At 44.6% G+C, this 22,433-nt stretch overlaps 1 protein-coding gene across 6 annotated transcripts in view; it reads right to left on the bottom strand.

The window, feature by feature from the left end:
- The window catches only part of FGFR3 (fibroblast growth factor receptor 3), an 86,806-nt gene that overhangs the window by 12,484 nt on the left and 51,889 nt on the right, over positions 1 to 22,433 (bottom strand). Inside the window, exons 5-11 of one of the 6 annotated variants that reach the window (XM_090035397.1) lie at positions 17,793 to 17,962; positions 12,166 to 12,289; positions 11,525 to 11,715; positions 6,205 to 6,355; positions 1,728 to 1,918; positions 608 to 753; positions 378 to 499 (exon numbers count right to left, since the gene is read on the bottom strand). In XM_090035397.1, the coding sequence (XP_089891523.1) occupies positions 378 to 499; positions 608 to 753; positions 1,728 to 1,918; positions 6,205 to 6,355; positions 11,525 to 11,715; positions 12,166 to 12,289; positions 17,793 to 17,962 (1,095 nt within the window). Of the gene's footprint in view, positions 1 to 377; positions 500 to 607; positions 757 to 1,727; positions 1,919 to 4,955; positions 5,101 to 6,204; positions 6,356 to 11,524; positions 11,716 to 12,165; positions 12,290 to 17,792; positions 17,963 to 22,433 lie in introns of all 6 variants that reach the window. The other 5 variants (XM_090035398.1, XM_090035400.1, XM_090035399.1 and 2 more) reach the window with 5 other exon arrangements.

The following is a 22,433-nucleotide window of genomic DNA, read 5'->3' as shown; positions in this document are numbered from 1 at the left end:
AGAAATTGCTTGCACAGCCCTGCTCTCAAGAGAACCTCAACAAGGATATAGTGCTCTCTAAATGTAGCTCTTTGCAGTATCAGAAAACCTCCCAGCTAGTATTTTAACCTCATGACCTGCCCGTGAAGCAAGGAAGTACAATCTCCAGTTTAGACAGCGTGCTGAGTCGAATGCAGACTCAAAGTCCCACAGAAAGTTTGTGGCTGAGCTTGAAAATGAACCTTACTTTCTAGTACATCAGTCCAGTGCTTGACCCACCAGAATAGCCCACTTAAGCGTTGCCCTTCTCTGGTATTTATATTTTTCAAGTGGTACAAAGGCAAGTGGTAAAACTCTCCCCTGCTTCTGCCATTTCCTTCCCAGAAACTTTCCCATACCTTTCAACATCTTGACAGCTACAGTGATGGACTTGTTTGGTTTGTCCTTATCGATCCCAATTGCTTCTGCCATTACCACTTGACCAAAACAACCTTCACCCAGAGGCTTGCCCAGAGTCAGGCTGCAATGACAGATACAAACAAAGCATTAATAGGAAACCAAGCTGACGTGCAGAATGAAGACAGAAGAGCAACCAAAAATATTTATTCAGTGTGTGGGTTTGACTGACCGAGATCTCATTAGTTCCCACTTGGGGTCAGCAGGAAGTTCAAGCTCTGAGACGTTAGCCAGCATCGGCCCATCGCTGGATGACAGTCGTGTGATTCTGACCAGCGGGGTATTCGAATTCATGGAAGAATTTGACTCCAGTGACACCTGCTTGAATAGAGCAAATGAGGTGTTATTGCCGACTGTCTCCAGATTGTATTAATGGACAGATTCCTTCAAAGGAAGCAGCCAAAAAAGAATCTGTCTGATCTTCAGTTACTGAAGTTTTCCCAATGAATTGCAACCTGGGACTTCAAAGTAATGTGTTCTAACTGTAGTAGGGCATAGACTTAAGTCATCCATGGGTGTAAATCAGTGTTACTCCACTGAAACTGACTATCTATGCCAATTTACATCATCTGAGGATCTGGCCTGTACACAGTATGTGCTCGTGCACATGGACTCAGATCTTAGAGTCAGAAATTTCCCTTCCCAGTGCTTCAAAAGCCAATGTGTGGTTGAGACTATGCACTGAACCAGCAAGACCCACAGACCTATTTAATGCAGATGTTCATTGGGCTGCAATACCAGCCAATGATACACCTGTGCTGTGGTTAGGACTAGACGTGATTACATGGTGCAAAGCGCAGTCACATCCATTGGAGAAAGCTGGTCCAATTCTGCCCAGAGGTTCTGCTAGTAATTTCACTGGGAGCAGGATAGACACAACCAATATGCCGAATTTTCGCACCAGCCCTTCCCTCCTTGTAGACCAGGGATGCAGACCCTGTAGACTGTTGGATCACCTGTTTTCTGCTTGGTATTGTAAAGCAGAGCAGATTTAAGAAACTGTTTGACTAGTGCTATGTAAGCACGGGTCTTTGGGAAACCGCTCGTCTAGGAGAGAGAAACTGGAAATAGTTGACTACCACAAGCTACACATTCACTGAAACAGGAGCAAATGAATCAAAATAAAATCAAATGACACATGGGGCCCGATCTCTTCTGAAGCTATCGGCTCACTGATGTTAATCAGGTTTTGATGGAGCAGTGAATTCCAGCATCAGATTTCTGTTCTAGAAAGGAGGTTAAGGAGGACAGGGGAGGTTATAATAGGGAATAGGAATCTTGTATCTACTTTCTGTTACCTGTCTCTTGAGAGGAAATTTGGAGACTTTCTGTACAGTGGGGGTATTCATGGCTTTTTTGTTTGGAATCTTCATCCTCCAAATAATCACGACGGCAAGTGCCAGGATGAAGAGCACAGAGCCAGTTCCATAGCTGAGGATGCCAGTATAAACCGAGCCAATGTCCACTTCCGTTAGCTCTTCAGCTGCAGAGGAACAAGACATACGAGTCAGGCGGGCAGACAATATGCGTAAGAAATTCAGGTAGGGCTGAATGAAAACTCACAGTAGCCAATGGGGATCTTCCTATTGACTTCAGTGGGGACTGAATGCCTCTCTAAGACCAAACACATCTTTGTGCATTCGCCTTTCTCGTGTGTCCAGAACCTCAGTGCCTTTCATGGATGTTTCAGGTATGCAAAGAATGCAGGATTGGGCACCTGTATTTCACTCATCAGTTTTGCCCTCAGTGAATTTTACATGGTTTAATCCCAGTGCTGGCAACCAACCATACAGCAATTCAAGCTTCCCACCTGGATCTTAGAATCACAGAAAAACGGGGCTGGAAGTCCTTCAGGCGGTCATTTTGTCCATCTGCTTGAACTCAAGGCAGGAACATCCCTGTCTAACCCATCCCAGACAAATGTTTGTCTAACCAGTAAAGGGACACTGCCAAGGAAAGCGAGTCTGCAACCTCTCTAGGTACTCTATTTCCGTGCTTAACCACTCTCCTAGTAAGAAAGTTCCTCCTAATATCCAACCTGAATGCTGCATTTTAACTCCTTTATTTCTTGTCCTGCCCCTTGTCATCAAAGGACAGTAAAGTTAAAATGGGACATTTGGATGAGGTTAAAATGAAAAATGTTCTTAAAGGATCATTTATCACTCTCCAAAAGAGCCATCCTGTGACTTCAGAAGAATCAGCCTTTACATGGGATCACTGAACAGGTAGGAGCACTGTTATAGGCCTTATGCATTTTGGCAACTACAGCATAACTAAATGTTAAATACAAGGGGCTCCATCCTGCAGTTCTTGTTCAAGCCAAGCAGCACTCAAAAAATCGTCCCCAACCTGTTCCATTCAGGATAGGCACTTTTACATTTAAAAAGGTTCAAAATAAGATATAGAAATGGAGACACACAACGGTTCTTAATCAAACAGTGGAACTCCTCATAGTGAAGTCCTATTTCCTTTCCCAGTTATTTCCCTAAGGACTGTAACTTGAGCTGGTTAAATTGGGAAACACCAGTGGAGCTACAGTCACTGGCATAGGAGTAAAAACACCTCACAGGAGAGCTCTCTCAAGGGGCAGTGCAGATGTGAATCACTTGAGCCCCAAACCAAGACCTATCAGAACCATGGGAGTCTTTCCACCGACTTCAGTGGGCTTTGAATCAGGCCCTATGGACATACTGTCCATAAGGGAACATGGAAGTGGGTATGCTGTAGGTGTAGGGTATGCCTAGCATATGGATATACAGGAATGCATGGCGGACAACCTGGGTAGTGGCAAGCCAGATACCACCTGACCACAGGGCCAGAATGTGCCAGGTGCCGAGCTCTTCCCATCTCTTCTGAGGTCAGTGGGAATTAAAGGGTTTCACAGGACCAGGCCCTCTAATCCACAGGCAGGAAGTGTATTTACCTTGAAATACGGTATTGGGGTAGAGAGGTCATCTCCTAGCTCTGGTGCTCACAAAGCTAAATCCTCTGGTGTGGGGATGGTTCCCTTTGCAAGGACTGAGTCTTAAGTGGGACATTTATTATGAACAGGCTGCAGCCAGCACCTCTCACATGCCAGCTGGGACAATTTGGGTATCGAATGATGGCTGGTTACAATTGGAGTTCACTATAACGTTCCACTGTAGTATCTTTGTAAGTTCACGTGCTTTAAAAACAACAGCAATGATTTGATGATACAAGAGGCAGAGGCTTACAATAAGGTAAATCCGGACTCTCTAACCAACAAAAAAGATCTTTTTTTTTGTTTTTTTTAAATCAAGGGGATAGCAGAAGTGGAAACAGAACGAGACACCAGGATGGAACAGACTATTGTAGACCTGGCAAACAGAGAGAGGAGAACCAGCAGATCCCAACTGTATGAAGGCAAATCTTGGAAGGGACTCTCAGTCCCTTAATAAAGGCAATTATTAATATGAAAAAAAAAATAAAAAAATCACCAATTCACTGAAAATCATGGTTTAGAAATGCCAAAGTTTCTGGATCCAAAAAACATTCTGGGGGGTTGAGGGTGGGAAACCAGTATCTGTTTTACAACCAGAGAGGTTGAAAGTGTGCAGTTCTTCTGTTGCAGTCTTGAGGGACTCTTGACAACTATGGTTGGTCTGTTCCTACAACTTCTCTCGAGCACAACACCCAGCTTCAGTGGGAACGATGCCCAACTAAGGACTGCACCTCCCTCGTGCTGCCCTATCCTGCCCAGCCAGGGCTTCAGGTTTTTTATCCTCTCCCCACACCTAGGTCAGGGGTTGAGGTTAGCACTGCTCCTCTCTCATCAGCCAGACAGATCTCTCTGTGCATGCTCTGAATGCCAATTAAACTTTTCCATACTAACTAAATGCCAGTGTACCACGGCCCCAATCTTCAGAGCAGCCATCAGTTGAAGCCGACAGTAATCAGTGCCTCTGAAAATCAGGCCATTATGCTTCAGAAGCGGCCCTCACTGTGCCCTTCCGCCTAAGATCCGTGTGGGTATGGAGAGACGAACAAATTAGAGCTAAACCTTGAAGGAAGGAGCCTCAGCTGACTCAGGATTAATTTACTGGTGCGTCTACTCTATCCCAGGGCTAAACTGCCTCGATTTAACTGCTACCTACCTCAGGATATAGAGGACAGATTAAACCGTTATCACAGATCAGATGATTATCCCCTCCCCTTTCAATTCTGGCATAATGTCCGTCTGCCCACAGCCTGTATTTCAGCCTGCTCCTTTAGAAACAGGCACAGCATGAACTATGCAAGTCAAAAGGGTCTTAAGAGACTGAGACCGTTACTCTGTGACGTGCTTTGAGATCCTCAGCCGAGATGGAAGCAATTAATATGCAACAGTGGTATCGACGGCATGGCAGATGGAAGAGGAGAGTTCTTCCTTGCAGGCAGGCTGTCTAAGGATCAAAACTCCTGGCTCAACGTGAGGCAGAGCGTGCAGGAACTTGGCATTTCTAAATTAAACATGAAAGGGCATCCCCAAGAGGAAAGGAAGAGGACAGCACAGAAAATACCTGGTAGAACCGCCAGCCAAGCAGAGTGATGTGAAAACCCAATAGAATTCCCAGCGAGACAAGTATATTCCCCTGCATCCTCAAAAGTAACATTTCGCAAGTACAGAATTTCTAGCTCCTTATCCGTTGTGTTAACACCTGCCGTCTACGGGGAAAAAATACACACACATAGAGAGAGGGAAAACAGAGAGTAAGCCACATTCCCAGCAAAGGGTGAGGACACCACAGACTTACAGGCAAATTTCAAAAGCAGATTAAGATTTTATTGTATTCGTTTCAATGGCCCATCTTCCACATTTATTCATTCATTCATTCCCCTTTGCAACCTGTAGTAAAAGCAAAAAGTTCCCTTCACCAGGCTCTTACTCTGTCCCACTAAAGAAGCATGCAAGCAAAAGCATCAAAAATGAAAAATTGCCCCCACAATATGACTGACTGTTGGTTAGTAGGGTGAGTGTAAGACAAAAAGGGAGATTGTAAAGGGGAAAGGTGAGAGAGAAAAAGAGAAAGAGGAGGGGGAATCTAATGAGGAAATATCAAAGTGCTGATCAAATAAATAGCAAAATGTTCATTCAAGAACATTATTTTAAAATGTGTATTTGAAAACCAAGAGCCACTTCTGCCTACTGATTACACAGCTCTTGATGTGATCATGTAATAACAGCATGGATATTATGGATGACCATTAGAAAGAGTCCTGCAGGAACCTGCCAGCACTACACAGGAGACAGACTGAGCAAAGGACTAGACAACTTCTTCCAGGGTGCAATCGATGGAGTTAAAACAGACTAATTGGGTTTTTCTAATTCTCTTAGTGCATGTTTGCCTGCATGATCCAATATCGATACGTTTGAGTAACTAATGAAAAGGGGAAAAATCTGTTTGTTGATTATTTTGTGGGCGAAAATAGTTTAAAAGATTTGATTTCTTAGAGCTTTGAGTGTCATCAGTCATTAGCATGCAATTCTGTTATCAGCACTTAATCGCAAGGAAGGGAAAGGAGTATCAGCAGAGAGAGATGACAGCACTATTTGACAGTCATTTTATTGTGGGAATTTTTCCATTGCAATTGATGTATAGGCATTAAGTTCTTTAAAAAATATATTAGCAAGAAAATAAGGTAAAGCCATTCAGCGTCAGTTGACAGGGTGTCATATGAAATGAATAGTAATTTTAATCACTAGCTTCTTAAAATGTTACAGCTCATTCTTGCAGTTGCTAGGGCCTTGGGACAGAGTCTGTAGTTTACCTGGTTTTGGTTTGCGAATGTGGAGCCAAAATGGTTTTTCGGCTATGCCTACGAAATTGTTGGCTCTACACAGATATTCTCCTTCATCTTGTTCTGTCACATTGAACAGATTTAGGTTAGCATCGGCTTCAGCGTTTTTACTGATCCAAGACTGCAGGAACAGACAGAAACCTGAACTTCAGTAAACCAAACAATACCTCCATTGAACCTAAGTTAGCTAGGACTGATTGTTCATGACCCCTTCATGCTTTCTCAGTGTGAGGACTGCCCCCGTTCACCTTACTCAGGTGAGCAGAGACACCTAATAAAGACATGGGTGAGCCAGCTGAGTTGCACTGCATACAAATTAACTCCCCTCCCTTTTCTGGTCCTTCTAAAATTAAGGCAGAGTCAATCCTACTTCAAAAGGAAAAAAAAAAAGGGGGGTTACCCAGTTCTGCATCTGGCAGCAGCCAGATTCCTTGGTTTGTTTCTTAATAACTTTGTAGACAGGAGCACTAGGAAAAGGGCTTAAATGGAGTTTTGTGTTTGCAACTCAACTTGGCAAATACTGTTTCAATTATCAGGCTTCCAGAATAGAATTTGGAAATAAAGTATAAGCAGCGGCAGTCTGAAGCCTGCTGCTGACTTTGCTTTTCAGAAATTAGCTGTAATTTTTTCCACTGCATATAGGAGCCTCTTCTTTACTAAATAAAGTGGTACATATAAATCAAATTAACTTCAGACTGTTATATGAGGTTCATTTCTCTTCCAAAGTTGCCACACCAGCGCATTGGTTTGTTTCTAAACAGTTGTTTTTATTTGGGATGACTCTGAGCAACCATTTTGGGGGGGGCCACAAAAGGTGCCTGGTGAAAGAGTTGAAAAAAATACCCCTCTGATTCAGGACAATAAACCAAAATCATACCGTTTTCATATTTAGATATTTTTCTCTCTGGTGCTATATATGTGTGTCCCCCCACCCGCTCCTAATATAGGGCCAGATCCTCCTGATTTGCCTTGTATCCCATTGGAAATAAAGAGGTTTGCAAATTTAGCTGTCAGCAAATGACCCCTGTGTCATTCAAGGGATCCTCAGATTCCTGTATAGGCTTTGCTGTTTCTGGCCAGTCTCATTCCCAATACTCACACTTAAGAGACAGGCACAAACAAACTTCACCAAGTCAACTAACAGGGAATAGCTCTTTTTTTTTTTTTTTTTAGCTGCCACTGCACTATTTATAATTAAACTGCTTGCATTTTGATGCAGAGGGTGCAGTTTATCCTCTGCCAGAGCCTAGAGCACAGTTTTAAATCCCCCAACTGGCGCACAGATAACGTTCCTCTGTACATCCTGCTAAATTCCCCCTGTACTCTACAGAACTATTTTGTTTGCAGATTAGGCCCAGCTTTGCAGTAATTGATCCAGATGGTGGTTTGGTTTTGTTGAGCAATTTCAAAAACAGATTAAAGGGTAGTATTACATTTAATTATCTAAGCAAGGGGAGGGCTTGTTCCTCAGATCTGTGCATGGAGAGTATCTTCATATGCACAGAAGATCATCTCCCTTCTTGCACAAATGACAATTCAGAAGCTCCTGATGTTATACTCTCGACCATATTCTGGATTCTAGAGACCCGTCCCCTGCTGCCTTGCAGATTCATATGGGGCAAGAAGAATAGGTAGGTCATGTGAGAGCCCCATTTCCCTCCAGACCTGTGGAAATTACACCAGAAATAAGAGAACCCTTTTGGCAGGGAGGACACGGTAGTATCCTTGCATCACTGTTAGGGACCAAAGTCAAAGCATGTGTCAGCTTCCATGGGTGGGGGAAAGTAAAATCTGTTCCATGCCAGAATGACATGCGGGAAGGTCTGATGGGCAGGAGCAAACCAGCTCCAAGATAAAGCCTTACCTTGGACATCTGCATCTTTCGGTTTAAAGAAAAAAATTTCTGTACAAAGCTGGGCCTGATCAAAGCAAACCGCTGTCCAGTATTTGAGAACAACAATGCACCCCCAACATGGAACTGTTTGGGACAATGCGCAACCCAGCTCAGTCTATGTTCACCAGAAGTTATGTGGCTCCTCCTACCGAATAAAACTAAAATCAAGAGGCTGCCAAGCCTCACACTTCCAGGAAGACAGTTTATGCTATCTAAAGAGAAAGTATTTGGCAGTTCTAATAACCTCGCTACCCTTCTGCTGCTCAAATTTAAATTTTAAAACCGTATTTATATGCAAAGGTCTTTGCCACAGCATAGTAAAGGCTTGCGCTTGGTGACCCAATCTGCTGCTTGTAGCAACTCTGCGAGCTTCCAAAGGTAGCACTTCATCCTGGAAGGACCACACACCAAGCAAAGAGGCTATACCGTATGGCATGTGACACAGCCAGTAATTCAGCACTCTACTTGCAGCAAAACCGATGGGAAATTAAAATAGTCATATTTGAAGCAAACTCGAGGCACAGGCAGAAAACAAAGATTTATCGACTTGCTAGAAGCTCACAGTGCCAAATACTGAGCATTCATCTCCAGCCATTTCTTCCACTGTCTTAGGTTGATCAGTGAAATGATTTTTTTAGGGTCTCTGCCTTTATTACCTCTTACCTGGCAAAGTTAGCACTTGTACTTATAGTCTGAGAACTTCTTTAATTTCACGTGAAGAGAAAGGGTGCCTTGACAGTGACAAAATGCTGCGTCTTGGGGCAGGGTTGGGTTAGAAACCAAAGGCTGAATTCTGTTTTCAGCTGTATCTGTGCAAAGCTGGAGTAACTCCATTCAGCCCTATGCATTTTAAATGTCCTTCCCTATACCACACTAGTGTATTCAAAGTGCAGGAGAAATACTACGTCTAATGCACTTTTCACTGTTGCTGCTCTCGTCTGTTTAGAGCTCTCACAGCTCAAATGGGGAAACGGACAGGTTAGCTCTATTTTCGTTTGAAGTCCATGAGTCTTATTATCTCAACATTAGAAGGTCCCATCTACAAGAGTGCTTACCTGCATGCCCAGGTTGCTTCCTATTTAGACCTTAAATGTTGGATGCTGCAAGCGAGAGAGGAACAGTGGAAAAAACCCTGGGCGTATCCAGTTCGCTCTCCCTTGCAGCATACACTCTGCCACTGTGACACAGGGTACTGGGTAAGATGGACCTATGGTCTGACTCAATAAATGGCAATTCTGATATTCTTGCGTAAAGCCTACCTAAACAGATGCCAACTTTAAGGTTTCATGGTGTTTTGCTAGTAGAGATGTTTTCTTGAATTTGGGCAGCTCTGCTAATGTTAATGGTGTGAACTAACGTGCAGGAGGCCAATCACTGTGACATCTTGGCCCCCAGGCAGTACGACAATGCTGCATTACTTCGGTTGCGTGCAAGTCACGGGAATATTTCTGCTGATGTAAAAAGTTATTTCAGCAATTCCTGGTTAAATACAACCTGCCGGTATCTTTTGTCATAGCAGTTGGAAATGTATCCTAATGCTCACCACCATTTGTTTCTCTCTCTGTGCTGCGGCAGTATAAGGGAAGCGGAGTGCCAGTGAACACTTCACTATATATACCTCCTTCCAGATAGAGAAGGATATTATTTTTAACCACAATATTTTGTCATTCTACTGCTAAAAAGGACTTCTACAGTCAAATATTCTGGGCTGTTTGCGAATTCAGAGACAGATGCAGGAAAAATGGGTAACCTAAATGTACAGCCTGAATTTCTACTAGGATCTATTTAGCTTTAATTTATCTGCTAAGGCATAGAAAGATTAGCATTACAGGTGAAATCTGCCTGGATTCTTCTCATTAAGCTTTTCCTGCAGATGCAACAATTGTATTAGAGGAACTTGAAGTGCATGGATGATGCAATTTAGACAACACTTCTCTCCCTAGGAATTGTGGCATTACTAGCTAGTTTTGACTGGGCTTTTAGCTCTCTTATAATTCCTGCTTAGAACCTCTGAATATGGAAATAAAGTTTACCACTTCCATTGAAAGAGCACCCAAATGCTAGTCTACACTCTTGACACAAGTACAGTGTAACCATAAGCAGTGATTTAGTTTGAGAATGCCTCCTGGTTTATCTTTCCTAATTCTGAGTATTTGGGGCAAATTTTGAAATGCACTTAAGTAATTCAGATCCTTCCTCAAGAGCAATAGCAGGCTGTAGAAGCCTGAGTCTGGCAGAATGTCAGTGAAACTTCAGAGCCTGACACCTTCAGTGGGAATTAGATACATAAGCACCTTTGAAGATGCCTACAAGCCACTTTTGAGAACATTACCTAGGGCCTCCAACATATGTATTTGTCTGTAGTTTGCATTATTTATTTTGCAAAACATTATCTGCGCACTGCTGAGTTCTCTAATTCAAAGATCTAAGACTTTTGCAAGTCTCCTCTTTGCCAGAGCACCCCGCACACGTTTTACTACTGGATCACTAACAGATGTAGTTGGTAGGCACTGCAACTTGGCTAAAACTGAGGAGACGGCTGTACCTGTCTTTCAGTAGTCACAGGAAATAGTTGTGATTAATCTAAATGACACTACATATCGCAGTTGCTTCTCATCGATACAGCTCCTAATGCACTTGTCTAGCAGGAAAAAATATGATCTCCAACAAGTAGAGTTGAGTTCCAAATAGAACCGGACTTGGAAAACATCCTCTTTTACCTTGTCCTTTTAATTAACCCTGGGCATATAAAAATGACTCTATCAAGATACAAGCCCTGGGAAGGACTAGCTTTGCACAGGTACTTCTAGAGAAAAGAACTGGCACCATTTCTTTAAACACAGAAAATCTTCTTACCTGTATAACACAGCAGATTAATAAACTGAAGAATCTAGTTCAATTCACAATTTATTTGGGAACTACTTCACATGAGGAGGAGTCCATCCCATTGGGCCCTAAATTTACGGGCTGAATTTCTACTAGGATCTATTTAGCTTTAATTTATCTGCTAAGGCATAGAAAGATTAGCATTACAGGTGAAATCTTATCCACATTTAAGTCCATGGCAAAACTCCCATAGACCTCAAATGGGGCCAAGATTTTACCCTAAGGCCTTAAATCTTCCACAGGCCTCCTTAATTAGGCCTGCAAGCATTGCAAGCTGATGCTCTGAACAGGCCAGCTGGCTAAGTGCAAACTCTGCATTATCTATGAGCATGGGCTGTATTGCACATCCCTGGGCTAACACAACAATCGCAACCATTCACATTGTGCACAAAACAGAGATCCTGGTGGTAATTTGGGGGGGACATTCTGGATGTACTTTAGCAGCACTGAGGCCACCATGGTGACCAGCCCGGCTGAGGCGTTAAGTGAATGCAAACCGTGTATACCAACCTTTAGCACTGTGACGTAAGGAGTCCCATCAGGTCCATATTTACTGCCATTGAATTCCACATGTTTCAGCCACTGGATGTGAGGTTGGGCATCGCTGTAAACTTTGCAGTGGAATTCGACATCGCTTCCTACTACCACGGTCTGGTTGGCAGGCAATCCTGCTTGGAGGATAGGTCGGTGGGGTGACCTTTCTGAAATGAAAAGGGAGAAGCCATTTTAACTTTTCTGTCATTTTAAAGAATGTGTCCATCTGCTGCTTTCAAGGCCACCGTCAGCAATGGCAAGAGTCTGTTTAGGAACAGGAGTTCAGTGCTCCCAAGTGACACTGGACCAACCACCCTGGAGCAGACAGCTCTCTGCTTACTCACACTGCTTACTCGCAGCCGGGAGACACAGCTTGGGCATCTGTAGGATGGGCTTCCCACCGCATACACCCATTCACTCCTTTTCCTCTTTGCTGCCAGCAGCTGCCCACTGTGGAGGAGGGACCCAGACCTGCCTTGTTGAGGTCGATGGGAGGTTTTCCATTACAATAAGGGAAACACGATTGAGCCCTTTGTGAAGGTCTGGTAAGAGGGCTGCGAGTTCGTGGCAGGTGACCGTTGCATAATAAAAGTGAAGAGGAATCAAAGGACTCTCACCTAACACATCTAGCTGGTAAGTGTGCCTAATGCTGCCGTACTTGTTCTCCACAACGCACGTATAGTTCCCCCGGTCGGATGGGACCACGCTCTCCATGACAAGACTCCACTGCTGATGGCGTAACTAAAGGGAGAAAAAACCCACAAACCAACCTCAATCAGATATTGGCAGCTAATCTTGTGTTGGATCAATATAAATAGCACATCAACATTCGCTCGCCTCCTTCGTGTTCAGACTGAGCCCCACTTATACCCACTTTGCCAGTGGGCATATATTACTGATGCCTGCTTTAAGGCATGACACATGAGTGGGTGCAACAAGGAAATGAAAAGCAGGCTGTTGACTCTACGCATGGCAGGCAGCGAGCTCAACAAACCCAGACCCTGATGGAGCTTCTAGGCGCTACCACGAGACAGAAAATAACGAAAGCAATTCAGAGCTGCACTGTACGTCATTCCTTTCTTCAGAGGATCCAAGAACGATTAATTAAGATAACTTTACAACTGAGGTCCAGAGATTGCCTCAGCTTAAAGGAACTTGTTTCTGTCTGCAGATCTTTCACCTACTGCTGTAACCAGTAACGCTTCAGGTCACTAGACTTGAAAGAGATTGTAAAAAAAGAAAAATATTCTCCATTTTCGTGGCTTGGTTAAACTGGGAACTTGGCAGTACTTCACCTGCAGCCAGCTTCACATTCCTTCTCTATAAAGCTACTGGTTAGCTGATTGCATGTCTTCTACATGCTAACAGGTGAAAAAAAAATCATGAAAAGTCACGGGAGAACCAATAGTGTAAAGTACAGGTGGATCCTCCTAGTCTCTGCTGTACTCCCAGAGACTCCATACCTTTCCTTTTAAGACTGACTAGACAGAGAAACTAGCTAGGTCTCTTTTAACCAGGGGCTATCACCGGCAGATCTGAAAAAGGAATAAACGGTGACATATCGCTACTGTATACTGATACAGCCGAGTACAGGGTGGACTACTCACTACTGCAGAGGTGCCAAAGATATGGCCTGCAGGTGTTGCCCTTGGGTCTCAGAGCTGACCCACATGCAACACATGCCAGACTGGCCCCATGTGCAGGGCCCAAGACTCATGCAATGCCTGCTCTGGGGCTGCACCATGTGCAGCATCCACCCTAACTAGTCTGGGCAGCTACTATATGCAGGAGAGTTTTGAAGCAGGCAGAGTGGGTGCCAGATGTGGGACAATCCCCAATGAGCTGGAGTGTATATTGTGTGCACTGGTTCCAGCATGCACCAGGGAGTCCGTGGGCCTGATCCAGCCATTCATTCAGCCCATGGACCTGTCCTGTGCCATTCATCTGGCCTGCAGGCCCAGATGAGTTTGACACCCCTGCACTACACAAGCCACCTTTCCAATTAGTCAAGAGAAAGAACATGCATGGGAAGCATTGCAAACTGGGACCAGCGCTACAAAGCAAGCACTGTTGGGCAGTCAGTACTCAAAGGGATTTTCACACATGCAAAATGTACATTTAGGAGTCGAATCTCTTAGAAACAGTCATTGAACAACCCTACCCAAGCCTCTGGACACAGAGGCTGCTTGCAGACATTAAAAAAAAAAAACACCAAAAAAACCCTGCGCTTTACTGGAAGAGCTCCACAGCATCTGTACAGATTGGGAGCATCAGCGGGGCTTTTTGGAGCTTTCATCTAAAGCCGGGTCAATCAGCTATTAGATAAAAGTGCCAAAAATGCCCCACTGAAGTACTTGATCTATACAGATGTCAGGTGGACCAGGTCCAACTAATGTGCTGCCTCTTCCAGGCATGAGCTGGGCTTGGTGCGGGAACATGCAGTGTTTAAAGTAAAATGTCATTTTTTGTTTTTTTTTAATGCTTGCAAGCAGTCTTAAATGAGAAACCCCCCCTCAGGTGATAGGTAACTGTAATGCATCCAAACATTTGCAAGTGGACTCTCAATACAAAGAAAACAGAACAGCCGCTTCAGTAATGCCAGTTCTTTACGCTCTCTCATCTATGGCTGGGTAAGTACATTATGGTATAACCAAATCGCCACCTCTGGGGCTTGTCCGCTCTAGGGAACTGCTGCACCCTGAGCTATGGTGCAGGGAGCCTTCCGTGTAGCCAAGAGGAGATTGTCCGCTACCGGACTGACACCAGCTCCTGAAACAGCAGAACCTTAGTTGGCAGAAGCCTTGTTCTGCTAGAGCTGCATTCATGCTGTGGATTTTGCTGGCCTGGCTACATCACCTGTGCGGTTCAACCTGAGCGGCCACAGCTAAGCCAGCAAGGTTTTGCTATGGAGATTGAGACTTCTAGCTCCAGCAGAATTCAAGCATCAAGCTCCCATGCCCCCATGATTTGGTTTAAAGGGAACAAATGGCAATCAAACATTTAAATGCTGGCATTGGCATTATCACAGTGGGGTTATCGTGAAAGGTCTAATAAAACTTGACTGTAACAAAGCAAGCAAGCCAAGGTGCTAATAAAGCTGCACTGTCCATATCTTTGCAGTCTCATAAGCAGAAGCTGATTGGCCAACTCTCCTGAGTTTTGTTTTTAAGAGTTGACCAAAGTCCTTCTTTTCATTTCAATGCATGTGTAATAAAATATGAAGGTGCAGCTAAACTTTCTGCAGCCTGAAGACTACGGGCTCAAATTCTGCCCTCAGATATCAGCGGATTCTGCATCAGAAAGCTGAATGTAGGCAGTTTCACCCTGAAGAGAGCAAATCATGCCTGGCAGATCTCTCACATTGCTGTGGTTCGAGTTTCTGTCATCACGTAACTGCACGTGGATCTGGAGCAAAACATCAGATCTGAATATATCAGAACGGTTAGCAGTTTGAATCCAAGCTGGTGGCTGGTTAGTGCCCCATCCCCATCTTGGGTTGTACATGGCCCTGCCACTGAATGCTCCTTGCATCCAGTTCTGCTTTGCATTTTCAAAGTGATTATTGCTGCAGAACCTAAGATCTGAACTTCAAAGCAGGGCAGATCCATATATGAAACCTATAGTGGCTCCAATTTCCTTTGTGAGCCGTATCATAGACCTGGATACAAACACCAGAACAAGACAGACTTTTATTTCTTTTAAGAGTTTATCACCACAGTTTCTGGGACTTGAACTTTATAGTCTACATGCAGGCTAAATGTTATGATTTAGACCACATCCCCATGAGGCAGAACTTAGTTGCAAAAGAAGTAAATAAGGAAAAGTTTTAGCTGAAAGCAGATTCTAGATTCAAGAAAGGGATGTTCCTGATTTTGGATAGGTGCTATACTTGATAAAACACTAGACACACTGAATAACTCAGCGCAGATGTTAATAAAGGTCGGCAAGATACTGGAAATACCTCTGGTTTATTGGGTGTTGTCATTCTTGGCTCCTTATGAGACAAACATTTGCAGACACACTTAGAAGCTCAAGCTATGTTTGCTAGACTGGTATGCAAGTCAGTGCAATGGTCTGGGGAAAGGATAATCCTCAAACCCTCCCCCCCCAGCTCTTTCCTTCTAGGGTCATTTAACACACACAGGCTTATGATATTATAGATTCCAAAAAGGATTTAACTATTAATGCGCTTTGGGAAATTTCATATGATAAGTCATATGAATTTCACTCCACCAGTTAAGGATGAAATAGATGGAGGGGAGTTTCTCCCACGCTTCATATTTTAGCTTCCATTTTGTCACCTTTGCAACGGGGATTGATCCTTAGCTAGAATTGACATGCCCTATGAAAAAGGCAAAAAAGATATTATGATTCAATTCTACCAAAGTCTAAGCTTGCATGCTGCAAGGGCCAGCGTCCTTCTTGACCAAGGACTTAAAAAAATAATCTAAAGCTACTCTGACATTTGGGGACGAAAAGAATGAATGCTAAGCTTCCCAGGTTGTTCTTAGAGGCTGGATAGTCCACTAGGTAGATGGAGATAAATGTAGAGGTAGAGCTCTCTATATCTATATAGATTTCATAGACATTTGGGCAGGAAGGGACCCTGAAGGATCATCGAGTCCAGGCCCCCGCCCCAGATAAGTGGGATTTAACTAGTATGGCCATAACTAATTTGACATTGCCTTCCGCGGCCTTTTAAGTATTGACCTATTGCTGGAAGGTGCCCATTTGTGAGACAGTGGTGCAGAAACAGAAGTGGTCAGTGTGAGCTCAAGGACTGTGGGAAGGGAAACAGCTTTCGGCATTAGGTTTTATTCTGGAAACACAATTTAGTGCAGCTCATATTGCACACATTTGTGCAAGGCAGTTTATAAAAGTGCACGCCCAAGCCGGAAAGTAGTTTACCACGATCCTAACAGCACGCCATCAATATAAAAAATTCTGTGCACTGCTCGGTGTCTTGTAAATGTTATCTGGGATCTGATCATGGCAAGGACGTTTTCCTCCTTAATTCTTTCCTTTCCTCAACTTCTCTCTCCTGTGTGACCTCCACCTTGCCAACCAACCAGGATGTGACCCACCGCTGAGCAGAGCGCTTCAAAAGGTTTCAGTGAAACAGTCACATTTAGCTCTGCTAGGAGGATAATCCGAGGGAGTAGAAAGGAAACGGCCTCAAATAAAGGTCTTTCCTGTGACTGCTGCATTTATAGCCATCTTGCTCTTATTCTGTCCCCAGAAAAAGCACCTGAGATAAGCAAAGGCAAAATGAGAACAGCCAATTTTCCTGCTAAGCTCCTGTCTTATTGTGATGTAGCGCCACAAAGCGGTTCACATACCACTGGTTGAACAAGGGGTTTTGGTTGAACCATCAAGCATTCCTTGCAGTTTACTGCTTCTCGCTGTTCACAGGCTCTGTTTGTAGACACAGCAGCTATCGTACCTCTCAAATCAAAACACCTTTAGGAGCCATTGTCTCCTTTGCAATACCCAGGGCAAAGAGGTTCCCATCACTTGACCACGGGGTCAATCGCTACATCACAAGAATGTTAATGCCCACAAACATGATCACTGAGCTCTCCCAGCATTTCTGAAGGGCTCATGTTACACTTTTCAAGATAAGAGTCCTGTTTTTAATTATGTAGACCAAACCCTGCTCTACCTTACACAGGTGGAGACCTTGAGTTACTCCATGAATCTCAGTGGCATTACTCTGCATTTCCTGTAAAACTCAAGGCCAGAAATCTGGCCCCTTGTGCCTTGTTGCATCCAGTTATTTTACCTACAACTATATACTTGATCTGTTTTTAATCCGATCACTGAGTGACTGCCATAGGCAAATGCTGGGAGACTTAGTACTCTACCAGCAGCTACTTTTAATGCACGTGCATCCAAACAATTACCACAGTTACCAAAAATATTCCCAGTCTAGCAGAAGTCACCCTGGTTCATGACCAACACCAAGAGATACATCGCCTCTCAATCACAGAGGTCCTAGAAAACACCATTTTTTAAAAAACACTTTAGAAAAAATAATTTCCTGGCTGGAGGCACAGGGAGTAAAGGCAGAAAAAGGGGCAGAAGCCCAAATGGTCATGGAGCTAGTTATGTAAAACCAGTGATTTCATGATCACATGCCCCTGTCAGGGCTGCTAAGTGAACACAGGCTCTAATCTATCCGTCGATAATGGAACCAGCAATTAACTGAAATACTGAGGTCAAGATTAGCCCATCAATGCCTTACTTTGATGCCTCCAATGCGATGCTCTCCCTTGAATTCTTTGCCATTTTTCAGCCAGTAGATGGATGGAGTGGGGTTCCCTGCCGCCGGGCACCGGAAGCGAACAGTATTGGCTGCGGGCACAGCCAGCAGCTTCTTCTCCATCCTTTCTGGCCGAGTCCAATAAGGAGCACCTGGGAAGGGGAAGAGACAGAAAAAAAAATACGCTTACTTCTGCAGTGCATAGTACCAGCTGATGAGCAGCTGCATGTTAGGTAGTCTTGGCATGTGCGCGATGGGAGGTAAACTGCTACCTTCTGTAGCAAATCAGCTAATGATTCCTGCATATGTAGAGAGTGTGTCTGCACTTAATGTTTATTAGGACAGGTTCAGTTACAGTAATACCAGCGCCGATCTGGAGTACCTCTACCGAGACCAACCAGCAGATATATTCTGGTTTAGGGTCAGAATCCAGCCCACGGATTCAAAGATACATGCCTGTACCTTCAATACGAGAGCCCCCAAGAATGGCGGGTGACAACAAGATGTTGGAGCAGCCAAAGTACTAATAGTTCAGCAGTGAGACAAGGGAAAAATGCAAGAAGAAAAGGTTTGCTTCTAAGCAAAGGGAAATGTTTTCTGTACCTGTTTTAATGGAAAAAAGCCCAACCCTAAACTGGTTTCATCATGTTTATGTTCTTAAACTACAAGTGATTTTAGTTTTAAGGATTCATGTTACCTTTGAATGGGGATAAGTTTTAAAATACTTGTGTGTTAGCACAAGATACTTTTATAATCTGCTTTAAGCAGACAGCAATGTTTCTTGGCATTGCTACAAACATTACATATTAACTCCAAATTAAGGCAGCAGCAGCGGCAAACTCATTATACTGGATGGAAAAAAAAAAAGCCTCCTGAGATCTGATTTCTGCTTAAGGAAATATTACAGGGCTCTACTTCTGGCTGTCTTGGGGGGCCACATCTAGCTATATGATATAACATAGCTCCTGACAAAGCCAACCAGTAAGCCATGCACACAAATGCCAGATTTTAAGGTCTGCAGAGGTTGGTGGGAGAGGGGAGGACTGGATAACTAGAAATATCCACCCATCTTCTAAGCCAGTGGTTCCCAAACTCTGACAGACTGCGCACCACTCATTTGAAACGGTACAACCTTAAGTACCACCAGCACATTTTTCAGTTCAACCTTAAGTACCACCAGCAATTTTTTGTTGTATAAAGTAATTATAATACATCTGTTAATGAGTACCATTGAAAGGTTGTTTGTGTGCCACTGGTGGTATCCGCACCACAGATTGGGAACCGCTACTCTATGTCAAAGGTGAGGTGTCTACCACCATAATGCCACACAGAGATGCTGGGCACATAAACCACATGTTACCAAGAGGAAGATACTCACTCAACCTAGAAGAGGTATAAGGGTCCATCCTGTGACAGCTGCTTGAACACAGCAAGACCGCCGAGCCTGAAGTGGCTCAGCAGGACAAATGTTACTGCCTGCCTTTCCTTGCTGACTCGGGCTAATGTGCTCAGAAACAGCTATGTGGCTCGGGAGCCTACATTTCATTTTCAAAAAGTATTTAAGTCACTTTGCAAGTCAAACGTGTTTCTAGAAATCTTTGCAACAGCTCAGGGACTCCAAGGGCACATACATGCTAACTCCAGACTGTCCTCACATTACTTAAACTATGTTGATAGTAGCCAGGGTGTGAACATCAGCACAGGCAACTAAGCTGTGATTCAGACACAGGTTAAGTCCATATGGCACAGACAGCCTGTGTGACTGGTGTCAGGGTCTGGGAACTGGCATGAGCCCTGACCCAGGCTGAACTTTCTCTTAGCAAGGCCCTGCCTGCATTACCAGGTTGTCCCTGTGGCACACATCTGTATATGCTGGGGACATAGCCCGTGGCTCTTTTTGGTGAGGCTCTAGGGCAGCGGTTTTTAAACTTTTTGAGCCGAGCCCCCACTTTGAGTTACAATTTTGTTAGCAGCCCCCACGTTCCAGGGAACAGGGCAGCCAGGTACAGGGCACCCCCATCCTAGCAGCTGCACTGGCCTGGCACGGCAGGCTTCACCCACCGTGGCGCCAGCGCCTCCTGCCTTGGCCCCTCCATGGCTTGCGTGCCCACCGCGCCAGGCTGCTGGAGGCCCTGCAGCCCACTGGTGGAGCCTGCCCAGGGCTCCCCGCATCCTCTAGCAAGGCTGCAGTGGCGCTGGCTCCTTGCAGACTTCTTGCCCGCACCCTGCTGCATTGCGCCCTTCACGCCCCCCCAGGGTGGCGCGCCCCAGTTTGAAAACCTCTGCTCTAGGGTTTCTTCCCCGTCAGTGAAGTCAGTTTTGAGAGAACGCATTTGTCCCCGTGGAGGGACATTGGAAAACTTCCCCTGCTCGAGCGATCTGGCCTGCATCCTTGCCGTGAAGCGGGTAAGCTCTGGCCTGAGCTAGAGCACGGTTTGGACTCTAACATGTACCTGCAGCCATGCAAACAAGCACAGGGGCAAGGCACAAATAAGCACGTCCTTGAGGGTGTTCTGCGAGGGTGGGAATGAGAGTTTGGGTAAAAGTTGGTATAGGAGCAAACTACAGCACAAACGTGCCTACAGTTGCCCCTAGAAATGCTTGGAGTGGAATTAGAGAATATGGCAGGCAACCTGCTAGTAGTTACATGGAGACCTGTCTATACCATAGCTCTTATCAATAAAAGGAAGAACAGTCTTAGGTTAAAAGACACTGGATTGGAACAAAGGACCCTCAAGGTTAAGTCTAGGCCCTGTCACAATCTGTATTGCATGACCTCAGGTAAGTAACTTGGCCTCTATGTGCCCTGGTTATCCACCTCTAAAATAGGGGGGAGGAAGGAGGCAATAATACTTCATTAGTTTACAGGGATCTTGCAAGGATGGACTCACTAACATCCCAGACAGATGCAGATATAACAGGGCCAAGGGCTGTGCACATGTATCAAACATCAGGATATCTTAGCTGAGCGTGCCCTACGCATCCTCCTGTAGGAGAGCAGCCCAGTCCCAACTCGGTCACAAACTCCGCAAAGACTGTTTTAGGCTGGACATAAGAAAAAACTCTTTAACATCTGTGCTCCCACAGCCTGGAACAGATGCCCCCCAGAAGTGGTGCCAGCACCTACTTTGGATGCCTTCAAGATAGACTTGGATGCTTATCTTGCTGGGATTATTTGATGCTAGCTGACATCCTGCCCTTTGGACAGTGGCCTGGACCCGATGATCTTCCAAAGTCCCTTCCAGCTAAGAGCTATGAAATCTGTGAAATGAACTGCTGCCCAAGCAATGCTTCCCCTTTGCCGAGGTGTTTCAGACAGCAGCACAAGATGAACGGAGTTAATTCGCACTCGGAAGAAGGGTGTCAATGTTACCCTTATTTATTTTTTCCAGTGAGAATGTATAAATAAGACTTGCTGTAATAGGCCAGCCACAGGTCAATGGTACAGCAACTATGTACACTGTGTGTATGTGTGCGCGTATACACACACATATACGTCAGCTTTGAGAAACTCTGCCGCTTAAGTTTTTAATAAGAGTACATGATGACTCAAGGCCTCTGCCCAGTTTCAGAGTTTCTTACAGAACTACCTGTGCTCGGGCTGTAATCTCTGTACATTCATGCCTAATTTAGCCCTGGCAAATTTGGGGCTATCCAGGCTCCACTGAAGTCACCAACACACAGCTGTGTGTTCCTAGGTCTAAAAAGCAGTACATACATTTTTTTATTAATAAAAGTCATGCTCTATTTTTGACTAGCCAGGCAAACTTTTAGTAGGACAGCTACTCTTTGCCTTTGCTCTGAGCTGCCTTAAAGCACTTGACAAAAACGTGCATGTGTTTTCAACCTCATATTGTCCATCTCACCCTGAAAAGTTTCACCGCTTTCTGGCTGGCGCTTCAAATACTGAATTTTAATTTCAAGCAAAACTTCTCATCAATATTGAACCCTGTGGGACCCACCTGAGGCATGGCGCTGTATTTTCTTTTGTTTCATTGTCTGCTTACCCCTTCCCAACCCAGGCTGAGGAGTTAAGTAGGTTTAGCTCCTCATGTTTCTACTTGTTCCATAATAAACAAAACCAGGGCTGATCTTGCATCACAAAGCCCGAGCTCTCTTCTCTGTATCAGCACGTCAATGCGGAGAGCATGAAGTCATTTTTTCCTGACCTGAATGCTGCAGTTTATCTAGCCTGAGCTACAAGAGCTTGCCTATAAATTCCTCAGGCCCTCCTCGCATCAGTCAACATGCAAAAGCTATATTCAAATGAAAGAAGCAGGGGCTGGATTAGCTAGTGAGGTGTCTGCAGTCATAGCTGTGGGCTCCTCTTGTTTCTCTCTGCCACACCTGAGGACCTTTGGAGGGCATTGTTCTGGTACAATGCCCTTCCTTTTCCTCCTAAAATCCCTGCAAGCCTAGCAAAGAGCAAGGGTAGAACCTGTCCTGTCCTTTCCGAGAGCTTCGTTGTGGCACCCAGCAAGGAGGGCTCTGTCCACAACTGACCCAGAGCCTAGGGAAGACAAGGTTCCTCGGGTAAATCTGATCTCTTTTATTAGACCAACTCAAATAGTTGGAAAAATTCTTCTTTGCCAGCTTGCAAGAGTCTAGGGAAGGCTTTCTACA

Source organism: Crocodylus siamensis, chromosome 2, assembly GCF_052110815.1.
Source record: "Crocodylus siamensis isolate JL-2025a chromosome 2, ASM5211081v1, whole genome shotgun sequence".
Taxonomy (NCBI): domain Eukaryota; kingdom Metazoa; phylum Chordata; order Crocodylia; family Crocodylidae; genus Crocodylus; species Crocodylus siamensis.
The sequence above is the reverse complement of the archived record's forward strand: the minus strand, read 5'-3'. Positions and strand labels throughout refer to the sequence as shown.